Below are 15930 nucleotides of genomic sequence, written 5' to 3' on the forward strand. Positions count from 1 at the left end.
CTTGCACAGTGTTTCCCCATGGTTGACTGCTGTGGGTGTGTGGGCGTGTTGTCTTGTTGTCTGTTGATTTCCTGTTAACTAGTCAATGAATTAACTTATTGTTGCAGCTCTAGATTTGAAATAGTTTAACTTTAAGGAAACTCAGAGGGCAACGCATTACATAGCTGGATTTAGTAATTATTATAGAAAAATAAGAATTTAAGACTGTCTGTCTGTCAAGGATGTTTCATAAGTGGCTCGTATGAAACTTCTGAAAAGCAAAATGCAAATCAGAGGTAATGTAACCACTTGAATATACATACAGCACACAATAGAGAGACAGTCTGGCTCCTCTTCAGGCCTAGTCACCATGGCAACATCAAACAGCAGCAGGACACTTTAGAAAATGAAATGTGAGTCAGCAGCAGGCTAACGTGAAGTAGATGATGATGATGTGTATAATAAAGCAGTTTGGTGGGTGGGAGCAGAATATATGTGTTAATGAATATTGATATCCGTCTGAAAATGAATGGTGGCTCATCTCACCTAGACAAGCTGTGACCCAGACTGACACAACTGAATTAAAGCCCTGGCTTGTATTTAAAAGTGAATTATAAGAGGAAAATCCTCCTGCATGGAGACGTGAAAATAAAAACTATTCATCACATTTCTTAGCATTTAAAAATACTCCCTCACATTTGAGAATCATCAAATATTTGGTATTTCTGTTTGAATACAGACTTTAATGATTAATTGTTTCAAAACAGTTGCAGATTAATTTTGTCAGTTGACTAATCACTGCAGTTCTACACTTGTCAGTGTGATACTAAATTCTCCCTATTACCTGTTTTTTCCGATGTCCTACAGCAGCTGATGTTTTTTTCTGCTCCAGTTTAGTTTTCAGATGTGCAGTAAATACTTTACATTCTGTCAGTGGTGCTAAAAAGAAACTTTTACACTTCACTGTAAGTGGGAGTTACTTGAGGTTTGATAAAAGAAGGGGTCTAGATCATATACATCGTGTTTTTAGGACTTTCCAAGGGAACCAGGAATTTCTGCTTTTCCTAATCCTCTGCTTTCATTTTAAAAATGTTTGTGATCGTGTGTGTTGCTACACAAACATGTCTGTAAAAACTATTTCATGGATTAAACTACCATCATCTGTAAATATTTAAACAGTCAACACAGCAGGAATTCTCTCTAGAAAAAAATCTTGATTTAAAACTTGAGTAACAGTTTGTTCTTGACTCTTGTGTTGCAATGACCCAGTTTCCTCAGGAATTGATAAAGTTTGTCTTCTATTGTGTGGCTGATGTTCCAACCCTGACATTTATTTCACAAGTGGTGGATGTAGCACCACCACCACCACCACTGCACCAGTACTGTGGTTGTTCAGATATTTTTGCCAGTGAGCTCACACAGCTGCTCTTTGTCTCTGCAACTGTTGTTTGTCAACTTTTACCCTCTTGTGTATCTTAATGTTGTTCTCCTCAAAGACTTGTTTTGAACCAGTTTCTGAATCCGTTTCTCTGTGTTCTTTGTACCATTTCTCAGGGCATGAAAAATAGTGCACACATGATGACCGTGGAGTTTCCTGCGTGACGAAGCATCTCCAGACCGGGACATGTTATCTTTCAGAGCCAGACCTCCTCTGTCCTGACACAGGGAGTTTTACAACCAGGATCCTGACTGTCTACCTCAACACACGTGGAGTCCACTCCCTTTGTTTTACCTCTTAGGGCATCTGCTGCTCCCTTTCTACCTCAGCATGTACTGTGCATGCACGTAGCCGCTATCAGCCAGCTCAGAATTGCCAACAGGCCCTTCACTTTATCGCCACGGCTCTCAGGTGTCAGTCATCTAGTGATAGTGTAACAGTTGACTGGGTTTCTTCCTGCTTTTCGTTGCCATAATCGCTATCTGACCCTGTGCTGGGAGGAGCCACCTGACGCAGCCATGTTACGCGTGGGTTTGTGATGTCCGTCGCAGGCCTCGGACAAGGACCAGAAGCAGGGGAAAGACAGGGGCTGGGAGACAGAGACGTTCCTCGGTTTGTGGTTGGCTGTGAAGATGATGAGCAGGACATGGGTCAAATGGAGACAGGCATGAAGAACAAGATGTTTCGAGAAGAAGACATGGACGATGATGAAGATGAGTCGGTGAGTTACAGGTGTTAATTCAGGTGTGCAGCACAGTCTGAGCCAAAGGTTTACAAGTTTACAGGTGTATAATGAGGTGTACCTCGTACCCTGTGTTTCTCTAAACCAAATTATACTACTACTGCACTTGTAAAATGTAAACTATACATTTTTAACATACTAGTGAACATACTAGTGTTAAAAAATCAATCTTTTTCATTTTCCAGTGACTATAAATTCATCATGGAAAAAGATGAGTTGATTTTGGGACAGAACAGGGAGCTACACTGTTGGTCATTTTTAGGCAGTAGGAAGTGAACAGCCCTGGAAATTTTAAAGAGGAAAGATTTATTTGGAATTGGATCGTGGAAAAAAAATAGAGACAGAAATATACAAAGGTTGGCCTGAGAACAATACTGTATATAAACACATGTAAGGCCTCTGGTCTGTTGTGTACTCCTGTAGCTATAAAAGGACTTTATGGTTCTGTGTTAGCTGCTCGCCCACTGCCTTTGATTCCTTCTCTCTCTGTTTTCTATCTGTATCTGCCTTTGAACATTTTTGCCTTTTTAGTTGATGATCTAGATCTAAAGAGTCGGTTACACTGAGTGAAGAGGTAGCAGCTCAGTTCATACATTAACTGTCAGTAGCACAGACTTCTCATTAATGTAGGAAGCAATGAACACTAAAACATCTTAGTGTTGTGTGATTCTGTGTCTTCTGATAATATAACAACTCTTTAGTGTTTCTAATAAAAGAAATGCTATAATTTCAGGTTTGAAATGGTAGTTACTAAAGCAATGATCTGACATGATAAAAATAATCAATACACAGTTTTCTTTCTTCCTACAGTGGCCATTTTAGGACAGCTCATCAGGCTCAGTGCAGACTCAACTTTAGCAGTCTGTGCTGTATGTTAGCATTCAGCTCAAAGTCCAAGTTTTGGTTTTAACCCAGGTCCCAGAGACATTGCCAGCAGTTACAGTATGGTGGCCACTGTTGAAATCGCAGGGCAAGAAAATTATCCTGAGCAGCACACAAACCAAGAATCACTTCTTGAAATCTCGCAGTTAGGTCCTCAGACTCATGTTTGGATATCTTTTTTATTCCTTGCCACATTTTTGTCAATTATCTCATTCTCTCTGTCTCTTTTATGTCATGTCATGTTTCTGTCCTCTCCACCAGCCGTCAGAGCGACAGATTGTGGTCGGCATATGTGCCATGATGAAGAAATCCAAATCCAAGCCCATGACTCAGATCCTGGAGCGCCTTTGTAAGTTTGACTACATTGATGTGGTCATCTTTCCCGAGGAAGTGATCCTGGAGGAACCTGTGGAGAAATGGCCCCTCTGTGACTGCCTCATCTCCTTCCACTCCAAAGGTAAAACTTACTGTCACTGACAGCCTCCTGTTACATGCAGGGGACCAGTCACAAAGTGGTTGAGGAGTAGTTAATAAGAATAAGATAAGGAAAAGAGATAAAAATCCACCTTTAATGCAACAGTAATAAATAATAAATGCCCATTCCCTTGTTCTTCAAATCATCAAATTGCTAATTGGAAAGCTTTTTACTGTTGGTAGAAACACAAGAGAAATAGGTAAGATGCTTCCCTGTTGCAGTAACCACTTTATCATCAGATAAAGATAAGATAGGCATCTGATTTTTCTGTAAGTTTTACTGAAATTAAAAAGCTTTTCTCTGCCACAGCCTATAAATCTGTTCAATAAATTAAATGCCCTGTGTTCTCTTGAGAAATAGAAGTACCATATTTCAGAGAGTTTGCCAGGTTTGAGTCAGGCTGTCTGACAGCCAGTTCATGGGAATGTCTCAGTGGGAAACAATGGTACCGTGGGACTGGAAATATCTATTTAAGGTTTGTAATTAACTGTACTCCTGAGCATACCATGTGTGGTTTACAGAGGCAGTGCTAGATGAAAAAGATCAATACACCTCTATAATTTTATCACTGCCAGTAAAAAAAAGGCAGAGGATGAAATCATTGTGCAGCATCTTATAAATATACTGTACATACTGGACATTCATACCATGTAAGTATTTACTCCGTCTGTCTCTGTGTGTATTTGAGTCAGCTGATCACATGGGACAGCTTTTTCCATTCTATTTTTAATGTAGTGAGATTTTTTGAGTGTTAGTCTGAGTCCTACGTTATTGTAGGATTGAAGCAAACTAATATTTCCCTAAAATACTTCCCATAGACATGAATGTTTGTCACACACTGTAGAAGAATATGATGGATACTGAGAGCAGTGGGCCTAAGAATGTGTGTGTTTTAGACATGAAAGGCTCTTGTGACATCTAATATGTGCCAATGCCTCTACCAGTAATTGGTTAACTGCATTTAAGTAACCTAACCCCACACGGTGCTGCAAGCCTGTTAAAATAAATATATAGTGGTAATGACAGAGGCCTTGTTCCTTGACTTCTCTGTTGGTGGAACTAGAGCTGAGCAATTAATCAAAATATCACAGGAGCATTTTTTTTTTTTTTTTTTTTTTTTTTTTTTTTTTTGGATAAAGCTAAAATTGTAAACAAAGCATCATGGTGTTACACCCTGACTTACACATATTCTCCAGATGTAAGCTAACATGCTTTGGTAATTATAATTATATATTATAAATTAATTATCATCACCAACAGAAATGACATGAGCCTCGACCTAAGATCACTCTGTATAACAAGGTGGTGGCTCTGGTCACAGTTATGGAAATTGAATGATATAACACCATGCAAATGAGTAGCAAAGCAAACCTGCTGTGCTGTTGTAGATTTGCAGTCAAACAGGGCACTACATTGATCCGTTATCCCCTGTAACACACACTGAAACCCAAAACTCTGGAGGAGTCATTAACATTATTACATAACTGGTGGTTATGGTACTATAGAATCATAGTGTCTGTTAGTTACTGAGTCAAAACACTGGCAACCAGCACTTTAAGGGGAAAATAAGCAGGATTCATTTAGGGTCATCACCTCTGCGTAGTCAGCAATTAGTCACCAAACATTAAACCCAACCTCAGTAGCTTTTGCAGCAAGTATTTCTGGTTTAGAAACTAATGGGATGGAAAGTCATCACCCAACTCAACCCTCTCAGGACACGAACCATCAGTAAACCTTGTCACCAGAACCATGTAAAACTAGTGCAAACTCAAAGAGACAGCCAATATATTGAGTTATGTATGGACTCATGCAGAAATGTATCTACATAAAAATTCTGTATAAATGCTGGTTGAGCTTGTGTTGTTGAACATACTGCATGTGCTGATACAGTTTTTCTTCGTGTGACCTTTTTTCAGGTTTCCCTCTGGACAAAGCTGTGGAGTACGCCAAGCTCAGGAATCCACTGCTCATCAATGACCTCAACATGCAGTATTTCATACAGGACAGGTATGTTTTGTGCAGAAAAACACACACACACACACACACACACACACACACACAGGGTCGAGGGGTTTTACTGGATGATTTTAATGGTTACATATGGGAGCTGAAAACTAAGACTTTTATCGTTGAAAGTCATGCAGTTAGTATTGCCGTCTTGTGCATCGCTCTTGGTCATATCAGTCTGTCATTGTACAGCATTTCTTTTAATGCAACTTGCACTACCTAATAACATTCACATGCCTTATATACCTTTATTCTCGACTGCCTAACCTACCTAGCAACACACATACACACATAAGCTGCACATATAGACTCACTGTCCTTTTTTGAGGCTATCTATAACAAATGTTTGGTTCCCTGACAGGAGGGAAGTGTACCGGATCCTACAAGAAGAGGGCATTGACCTACCTCGTTATGCTGTGTTAAACCGAGATCCAGACAATCCTGAAGGTGAGTAAAAATGTTTATTTTATGTAAAATAAGTTTTTATGTATGAACCCTTCTGCTTCATTGGATGCAGCTGAGTTTGTTTCACTGTTTGTGGTGTCCTCCTTTAAATACAACGACTGTGACAGTACAGTTTATTTATTTAGTTTTAGCCAGATGATACAAAGATAAATAAAGTAAATGAAAGACCCAAATCCCAGATCAGCATACAAAATGTAAACTTATTTGTGCATTTTCCATTTCTGCACCACTGCTGTTGCTGCTAATGATTATTTATCTAATAAAATTTGTCTGCATACAGAGTGTAACCTTGTGGAAGGGGAGGACCATGTTGAGGTGAACGGGGAGGTGTTCCCTAAACCCTTCGTGGAGAAACCTGTGTGTGCTGAGGACCACAATGTCTACATCTATTACCCAACATCCGCTGGAGGAGGCAGCCAGAGGCTCTTCAGAAAGGTAGCAACTCAAACATCAAAATGTTCAATCACTGGCAGACACTTACAAGAAGGAAGCAGCAGTTGGGGAAGTTACTTAAGGTCACACTGACTGTAAACTTTGTGTCACCTACTATTAGGAAACTACAGTAATGGAGCACAGGATGGGTGATGAGGTGAAATAAGATCTTTATTTACATTTTTGCTTCCAAATGTCTCTGAATTGTCTTTCTTTGTTGTAGATAGGGAGTCGGAGCAGTGTGTACTCCCCAGAGAGCAGCGTACGAAAGACCGGCTCCTACATCTATGAGGAGTTCATGCCCACAGATGGTACTGATGTGAAGGTAATGTGCATGTTCTCTTGGCCATTAATGGAGAGGTTTAATTACCTGAACTGATTTATGCACCAGTGACTCATACTGATGTCGTTATCATCGGCTCTTAGATATTTCCTGTGTTTATGTACTTTGTGGTGTTTCTGGATTTCTCAGGTTTACACAGTGGGTCCAGACTACGCCCATGCCGAGGCCCGAAAGTCTCCTGCTCTGGACGGAAAGGTAGAGAGGGATAGTGAGGGGAAGGAGATCCGCTACCCTGTCATGCTGACCGCCATGGAGAAACTGGTGGCCCGCAAGGTCTGCCTGGCCTTCAAGGTAAAATGTGGTCATTGTGTAGTAGATGTGGTTCATCCATAGTGTGCAGGAAAACAAAGAAAAGACCCAGGTTTGAGAGTGCATTCTGAAAACTGCATTATTTATGAGCCTGTGGTCCTTCTTTTTATTACTTCCCAAGCCATTAGTGGTGGAGTAAACTCCACTGGGTACGTTTTTATATGTGTAGTAATTAATTTGTTTTAAACACAAATGTTGCATCAACTGGTGTTTAGCTGCACAAGAATGTAAGATCTTGTGCTGTTATTTCATTAAACCCACTGAAACAAACTGTTGCAGTTTCCAAGTGGGAACAAACTGTTGATGTTTGATTATTTTACTTGCAGATTAAAAACAATATTTCCTTCGTTGATTGGGAGCAGTGAGAGTGAGGCTTTTTCTTAAGCTTTTAGAATGACTCATATTACACTGCTCTGACCAACATTTATACACTTATCCTGTAATTAGCAAACAGTAAACAAATCTCTGGTGCTGACTCCATTAACACCTGCAGTATAGCTCAATATGAATGACTCTGTGAATTCAGAAAACACACTCGATTCTCAACAAACAAATAAAGAAGACTACAGCAGGAGGTAGAGAAAATCAATTATTCATTCATTCAGTTATTCAAGTTCTTTGTATTGTGAGCACAGCTCTTACAGATCAACATTAGGATTTTTTTGCAAAGGCAAGTTGCTAATGAGCCTAAGTGAAAAATTTTCCTTTTAAACAAATGTTTCTGGTTGAATTAAAAGCCTGAGTTACAGGTATCAGTGCTTGGTTCATTTATTTAGCCGCTGTGAAAACATGACTGCTGATAAAATGAGTTTTTGCGTCACAGTTTAGAGAGAAGTACACAAACAAGATGCCGATATGATCTTGTGCTCTGTAGGGAGTAGAGAATCAAATACACAAACTCGGTAAAAAACCTTCTTTACTGTGAGATTTTTGTGGGGTTTTTTGCAGCTTCTGAGTCCTCTGAATTATTTAAGTACACTGTGCTTTCTACTGGTTTAAGTCAAAATATGTTCATCTTATTAAAAAGCTCTACCCGTGTGTGCTCCAGAGCTATGAAAAATGAAAATGAAAATGAAAATAGGCTGAAGTTTTATCTCAAAGGTTTTTCTTGTAGGCTAACGACATACAGTATTCAATGAGCCTCTAAATGCAGTTAATTCCAGTTTGTGTGTCATTTAATTTATTTTTTCCCTCCAGCAAACGGTGTGTGGGTTTGATCTGCTCAGAGCCAATGGCCACTCCTTCGTCTGTGATGTTAACGGTTTCAGCTTTGTCAAAAACTCCATGAAGTACTACGATGATTGTGCCAAAGTCCTGGGGTAAGTGACTTCAGCTCTGTCTGCAAAGATAATGTAATATAATTTTGAACACTAAAATGAAGCCAAACCTGACCCCTTCAAACACACAAATATACTGAAAAGTCAAAGTAAAGGTTAGTTTAATTTGACATGTTCTCGTGTTTCAAATGTATTTTCTGTGTCAGTATGACGAAGCAGCCTCCTCTTTTCATTTTTTTCTATCTCACCTGACGTCTTTGAAGCATTTTCTTCATGTAGCTTTCAAGTAAATGCTGCCTTGAAGCTGTCAGGTTGTAATTTATCTACAGCTCTGGACAGCTCAGAGGATCCCAGTGTCAGCTTTTACATCTTACTGTGTTTCTGATTTATCACCTCTCCTTCCAGGCAAAGTAACTGGAGCTTTATGACCAAAGACTTATAAATTACGCAAAGAGAAAGAGACAGAAAAGCTTCCCATCAGTAATGGACACTCAGATGTTCAGGTGGCAAAAATCTCAGAAACTCTTCATTAATTCAGTCATTGGTTTATCTTAATATGCCCAGCATAGAACATATCTCAGGTGAAATCTGAAACACGGCTTTGAACTTTTAATCCAAATATTACAATAAAACTGGTTAGCACAAGGAGGGGTGTGCTGAATGAATGACATGTTTACTTTTACTTTGTGTTTATTTTGTATGTATCCATGCTGGTGACAGCTGTGGCCACAGGCATTATGTTTTTGGGTTGCCTGTCCGCCTCGCGCAATTCTTGTGAATGCAGTTTCTCAGTAACACCTTGAGGGAATTTCTTCAAATTTCAAACATTCACTCAGACTCAAAGATGAACTAGTTCACATGCGAATTAACTTATAATACTTCTGTCATATTTACCCTTTAACCTGATCCTTAATGATTTTAAGTCTGTTTTCCCTTTTCTCTGCTTCATCAGGAACATGGTAATGAGGGAATTAGCCCCCCAGTTCCACATCCCCTGGTCCATCCCCATGGAGGCTGAAGACATCCCCATCGTCCCAACAACCTCAGGAACCATGTGCGTACTGAAAAACAAAACAGGAAAAATATGTTGAACAGAAAACTACTGTGCTTATGACACATGATATTTGAGATGATGTGACCTTATACAAATCTGTATGTCTTTGTAAAATGTATCTTAATTTGAATAATCTTGTGGTTTTTCACTCTGTCAAGTGTTTTATACCTAAAACCATGCCAGTAAACCTCATTTAAAATAATAATTATCATTTTTATTTTTAGAGCCCTTTCCATAGTTGCAAAGTCCTTCACAAGGCAACAAAATAAAACAGAAGTCATAAAATCATCAGGTTTAAAAAGAAAACCAGCAGAAAAACAGTTCAGTGTATGAAAATGCAAGAATATAAGAAAACTTTTTTAAAGGAGATGAAAGACGGCTCTCTTAGTTCTCAGAAATCTCAGATCTCTTGCTGGTGTCAGTAACTCTCTCAATGATGAGCAGTATGTTTCTCAAGGTTGGTTAAGGTCTTAGTAGAAGTTTGCAGGGGTGCATAGTGAAATACTTGAGTTTCTGCTGCATTTTAATCTTGTTCCATTCCCTCTTCTAATTTCTTCAGGATGGAGCTGCGCTGTGTTATCGCCATCATCCGCCATGGAGATCGCACACCAAAGCAAAAGATGAAAATGGAGGTCCGACATCCTCTGTAAGTCTCTTCCATTCAGTATTAAAATACACTATACAATATGGCTTTCAAACACTGAAGGACTCAAGGCAAACAACATCCCTACTCGCCCTGTTCGTTTTGCACAGTATGAATTTAGTTAGTCCATAATCAGAAAAAGTAAAAATATTTTCTCCAATTGCTTCTGCACAAGCATCTGTACAATTTAAGGGAATCAGTCTTAAGTTGCTTTTTAAAATACAAAACCATCTCCCTTAATCCTTATGTTTTATTCTGTCTTTCACAGGTTCTTTGAGTTGTTTGAGAAGTATGGAGGCTACAAGTCAGGAAAGCTAAAGCTGAAAAAGCCAAAACAGCTACAGGTGAGTGAGATTCATTTAGATCTTTTGTTCCCCCTTTTTCCCACACTCTCTCCTCTGCCTGTGTATTTCTGCCTGGAATCCTTTTAAGAATAATGAAAGGTTTAGACAGGATACATAACAATAATGTTCACACACACACACACACACACACACACACACACACACACACAGTATAGGGCTTCATAATGATTATGGATCACAAAACATCATTGTTTTGTTGTCTAAATATTTGTACTTAGCTGTCTAAGTCCTGTCATCCTGTCAGTGTATCATCTTTTTATAAAACATTTTTGAAGCTTCACTGTCAGTCTTGTCTTTCACATTGTATTCAGTCAAGACGTTTGCAGAGGATCCAGCGTTCAGTCAAGATTAAAGATAAAAGTCAAATTAAGGATAACTGCCTCTCCATCTCCAGGAAGTGCTGGATATCGCTCGCCTGCTGCTGGTTGAACTGGGCCAGCACAACGACTGTGAGATCGAGGAGAAGAAATCCAAACTGGAACAACTCAAGACTGTCCTGGAGATGTGAGTGACGCCTCACATCAGACACACCACTCTCTCACAAACACACACCGTCAGTCATTATCCTCCTGTTTCCTGCCATCATCATTTATCAGCAGTCATCCACTCTCATCTGTGTCTAGCTTCATCTTTCAGCACTCCACCAAGGTTCAGTCATCTTTCTCGTACTCACAGCCAAACACATGTTTACTGTGATGTCACTCCCGCCCTCTTTTGTCTCTAACTCTTTGCTTCATCTCTTCTTCCCTCCTCTATCCCTCTTTTCTCCTCCCTTCTTTCTCTCCAAAAGGGAATCCAGCTTGAATGACACTCAGTACGCACCCTCTCCCTTCTCATTTTAAAGGATGGGGTTTTACCACCCTCCTTTTTCTTTAGTCTTCATAGTCTGCATGTACAAAATATTAGGAATTCCTTTTTTCTTTCTCATACACAGACCAAGATAAATCTAGGTCAAAGCTGTGATTTTTCATCAATCACATTCATTAGAATGAAGAATAGTGGGTATAAACCGGGTAAAGAAGGTATTTAGTCTTAGTTTGTGCAAGATTAGAAATTTAAGTTCATATTTTGAAGGTATTCCTAATGTTTTGTACACAGTGTATCATTTCCATTAACATCCATTCATTTTTTTAGACATTAACACTGGACACATACACAGTCAAATGTCTCTGATGATTTCACTGTGTTTCAGTGTGTGTAAATCAGTGTGTGCTGTGCTACTTCATCTGCATGCCATCCTGACCACATATCAACATGACTCTAAATATTTTAAAGTCTTCCTTCCTCCTGCTTTCCGTCAGCATTTACACTAATTTGGGGGAATTGCTGGATCTCTTCTCCACAGAGAAAACAAAATAATCTGAAGGTCCTTCAAAACCACAGTAAAAGAAAACATTTATATTTCACAAAGTGAATAATAGAGAGGTTGGATTTACAAAAATTAGAGCTAGGGAGAAAGTGTCAAACAACAACAAAACATAAAAGTATTACAGTTCACTCAGGGATATTTGGTTTGTCCTGCTATTGCCAGTCCAGTACTGTACAAAGGTTTTGGACAGTGGACACTGTCTCTTCGTGTAAGTACTTGACCTATCTGGCTCCAGATTGTCCCATTCGTTGCAGCATCTATCTGCCCTAGGCTGGCATTGCTGAGCACTGACCACAGCTGCAGCACCAATCTCCCATAGCTCTGTTTGGGGGGCTCAGTGTCTTGTTATCAGTCGGTGGGGTAACATTGCTGCAGCTGTTGCCCTCAGTCTCTCCCTCTCAGTGTCTCTGTTGCATTTGGTTTTTGTTGATTTTGGCCTTTTCATGAGAAAACTAATGAGAATCACCAACTTTATCCTTTAAAATGTGGGTTCACTTCACTCTACGATCTCTATATCCTCTATATATTGACAACTTTGATTCTTTTGTACAGCTGGCACATAAATTTATATCCCTAAAATGTATCTCTGTAGGCATGCACAGGTCAGCGATTTTATGGCCTATAACTCTGACAGCTTTCCCTTTGTGTCCATCCTCAAACGTAAAGCGGCTGTAAGTAATTTATGAGCTGCTGAACAGACAAAATAAAATTTCACGCGTCTCTACTTTAACATCATTGAATCAAACCACTGGCACCAACCCAGCCAACAGTCTTTTTTTTTTTAAGTGTGGGTCTTTGACAGCAGCTCCAATTCTCTGGCTCTCCGCCATAGTTATTTATCCTGGTTCAGGGTCCATCATCATGTGGCTTTTTGAGGCGTCCGCTCAGCTGCCTGCTCCTATTACAAAACACTATGCAGTCATTAGTCTGCAGGATGTGCCAAATTTTTGCTACAGCACAACACGCTGGGCAAGTGGAGGCTCCTGATATGTGTTTGCATTTGTGTGTGTCTTTTAAGAATCGCAACAGGATTAGTATTGGAATTGATTTTCACCTTGCACCATTTTAAAAGCCAAACACACACAGTTACACTTTGTCTTTTGTTCTCATGCCCACAAACACACACTGAAGTCATGCTTGGAGGATGCATTGCAGCTACTGGTCTTTTAAGTATCTACTGAGTGACTGAATTATCATTAAACCAGCTGCTAATACTGGTACTTGATGTGTGTATGATCAGTGTGTCAGATTTGAAACAGTTGTTGCCTTGTTCTGGAAGTCAGATGTGTGTTTGGTGAATATTTAAACAAAATTGTTGAAGGTGGGATAAATTCTCTCTTTGTATCTATGTGTGCTTTACTGTGTGTGTGTGTGTGTCTGTCTTTGTGCACATCAAAATTGGTTGTGTCTGCTTTGTGCATGTGTTCATCCCCCCCAGGTACGGTCATTTCTCAGGTATCAACAGGAAGGTTCAGCTGACCTACCTGCGTAACGGCCAGCCTAAAGCCTCCAGCGAAGAAGAAGGTACAAACAAACACACACAGACTAAGTGTTTATATCCACAGTAGACCTTATATTATGTAGTGTGTGTGTGTGTATGGGGTTGGAACAACAAATAGCACGTAAACAGCAAATAACGACAGCTAAAGAAATTAAACTGCTTCTTTTCAAATTCATGTTTTGGTAAATGTAATTTCTACTGTGAGAAATGAGAGGCACAGTAATGATTATAGATAATTACATGAAGCTCATAATTTTCAGTTCTTGGAACAGCGCTGTGGAGATGAGTCTGGCTATGCAAGACTGCTTGAAACGTAACGTGTAAATGTGACAAGAGGAGATAGAGGATAGAAGAGGAAGTTGAACCATTGATGCATCTGGGGAAGCTTATCAACAGCAAAACATTAACAAGACACAGCCAGAAAAATTTGAATCAATAAAACATTTTAGCAAATGAAATGTACTAAATTAGGAAAGGGAAGCTGAACTAGACAGGAACCCAGTGTTGGAAATATTCAAATAGGAGGTGTAGTGCCAGTGACTCAGAAAGGCTGTAAAGCAGTCTGTCAAAGACTCACTGTGTGAAAATCTGTGGTGCATGTGACTGAATTGACTTGTATTTGATCAAATTACCATACAATAGATCTGGGGCTGTATATTTTATCGACACAATGAAGTGAAAGGGACTGAAATAGGTGGATCACTGGCCACTAAAAAGTCATTTAATTTATAGATGTGATATTAAAGCATTTTTTTGATTGCTAGATGACATCAAAACAAAATAATTAACATTTTAAATAAAGATATATTGTTGTATGTCGTTTTTCCAGACTCTAAGAAGGATGGTCCTTCTCTGCTGCTGGTGTTGAAGTGGGGCGGGGAGCTGACGCCTGCAGGCCGGGTTCAGGCTGAGGAGCTGGGCAGGGCCTTTCGCTGCATGTACCCTGGAGGTCAAGGTACCAACCAGACACACACACTAATTAATAGATGTTCTTATCTAGGATCTTTCCTCTTTGGCTCTGATGTAAACTAAGTTTCTCTATGGTGTAACTCTTTTGGTTTTGGTCTTGTTCTTTTTTTTGTCTTGGAGAAAACTTTTCTGGTACAGTTGAGCTTCTCAAAACCACTAATCGATGCCCTCAAGGAAACACACAGACTGACAGACTTTAAGCTAAAACTCACTTGTAGTGTAGTAGTAGTAGTAGTAGTAAATGAGAAGAAGTAAGACATTTCGTGTTGCTTTTTCCTTTAATTTGTCACCCATCACCATATATCCACATCCACAAATGTGCAGAAGAAATTTCTCTTTACAGCAAACGACAGGACAGCAAACGATAACCGTACAGCCCAGACTGTCACATGCACCTTTCTTTGCTCGCAAAAGAAATTCTCAGTCACTGAAAGTACCAATGTCAACACTGCATAGCTGACAGACAGCATGTCAAAGAAGAGTGAAGGGAGGGTGGGCTATTTTAGAGTCGACAAGCCAGATTTTCTGGCTTCCCACAGCCACCGGGTCTTTTTTTTTGTACCATTCATTATTTGGTTTTGTAGATGTTATGTTTTCAGAGTTGTTGTTTTTACTTAAAATCATTCACAGTAATAAAAAAAATCTTTACCTCATCAAATTAGTGTATTTTATATTTTGTGCCTCGATGAGACAAACACGTCTGGAGCATGACATTCACACATAAGGGGCTTTTTGAAGTCTTAAGTGAACCAGGAAATCTGAATTTTTCATGGGGAAAAAATGACTTTCTATTAAAAAAATTTTCCCACTTCATTCACTTCAGTCAGTGGTCAGTCAGAGAGGCCATTAGAGGAACTGCATCTAAATACACTTCCATTTTTTAGCTTGACAATTCATGTTGACTGAGCATGCTCCATCTTATGATAAAGACTGTTTGGTCTGTTCGGTCTGAAACACCACAACAAGCGAGTAAGTGAACCTTGAGTTAAGATCATCCATGAGTGTGGGTTCCAATATTGAGAAACACTTGCACTAACAATAATGTTACCTCAAAGTCAATACTTTCAAAATAGTTATCACATGAAATAATTCTATTTAAAAGAGTAACTATACCCAGGATGAAAATACTGCTTGCGCTGCCATCTAGCGTTTGCCACATGCTGTCCATATTATGTGCGGTGCAGTACATTACAGTGAAACAAACACTACATTGGGTGTGGACTTGAGAACAGCTCAGCACACCTAACCACACCCAGCTGCAGTGCTTTTCCTCAACTTGGAATTTAGTGTGGAGTTGCTTTTAAATGTCTTAAAAGACAAGATACAGCACCTTTACCCTGACCTTTTAGCCAGAGTGAAATACACAGCGTAACTGGGCAAACCTGCCGGTTACATGACGCTCTTTCTCTGCTCTATCTCCTCGACAGGTTGAAACTGAGCAATACCTCGGTGTTAGTCATCTTTTACCCTTTTCAGGCTTTCTCTCTTGATGCTTTGCTTGATAGTGCATGCAGACCAACAAAATGCACAGAAACGACAACAATCTGAAGCTGAACTGAAAGTAGATTCAGTAGTTAGATGCAGTCTGTCCCTTTGCTGCTTCTTTTTTATGAAAAGAAGGCTATTTTCTCATCCCAGCTACTGTTTTCATACCTCTTTCTCCACCACAAGTTTTGTCTA

General features: G+C 39.5%; 1 protein-coding gene across 1 annotated transcript in view; it reads left to right on the plus strand.

The window, feature by feature from the left end:
- Nucleotides 1-1335: 1335 nt before the first annotated feature.
- Nucleotides 1336-15930, plus strand: part of LOC108889282 (inositol hexakisphosphate and diphosphoinositol-pentakisphosphate kinase 1-like) — a 38820-nt gene continuing 24225 nt past the window's right edge. Inside the window, 15 exon segments of the mRNA XM_051073174.1 lie at nt 1336-1387; nt 1534-2138; nt 3303-3498; nt 5433-5523; nt 5885-5970; nt 6269-6423; nt 6644-6745; nt 6893-7054; nt 8270-8391; nt 9302-9403; nt 9963-10049; nt 10315-10390; nt 10806-10915; nt 13219-13304; nt 14111-14236. Of these exon segments, the coding sequence (XP_050929131.1) occupies nt 1956-2138; nt 3303-3498; nt 5433-5523; nt 5885-5970; nt 6269-6423; nt 6644-6745; nt 6893-7054; nt 8270-8391; nt 9302-9403; nt 9963-10049; nt 10315-10390; nt 10806-10915; nt 13219-13304; nt 14111-14236 (1684 nt within the window). The 5' untranslated portion in view covers nt 1336-1387; nt 1534-1955.

The sequence above is a fragment of the Lates calcarifer genome, linkage group LG10 (genome assembly GCF_001640805.2).
Source record: "Lates calcarifer isolate ASB-BC8 linkage group LG10, TLL_Latcal_v3, whole genome shotgun sequence".
Lineage (NCBI taxonomy): Eukaryota > Metazoa > Chordata > Actinopteri > Centropomidae > Lates > Lates calcarifer.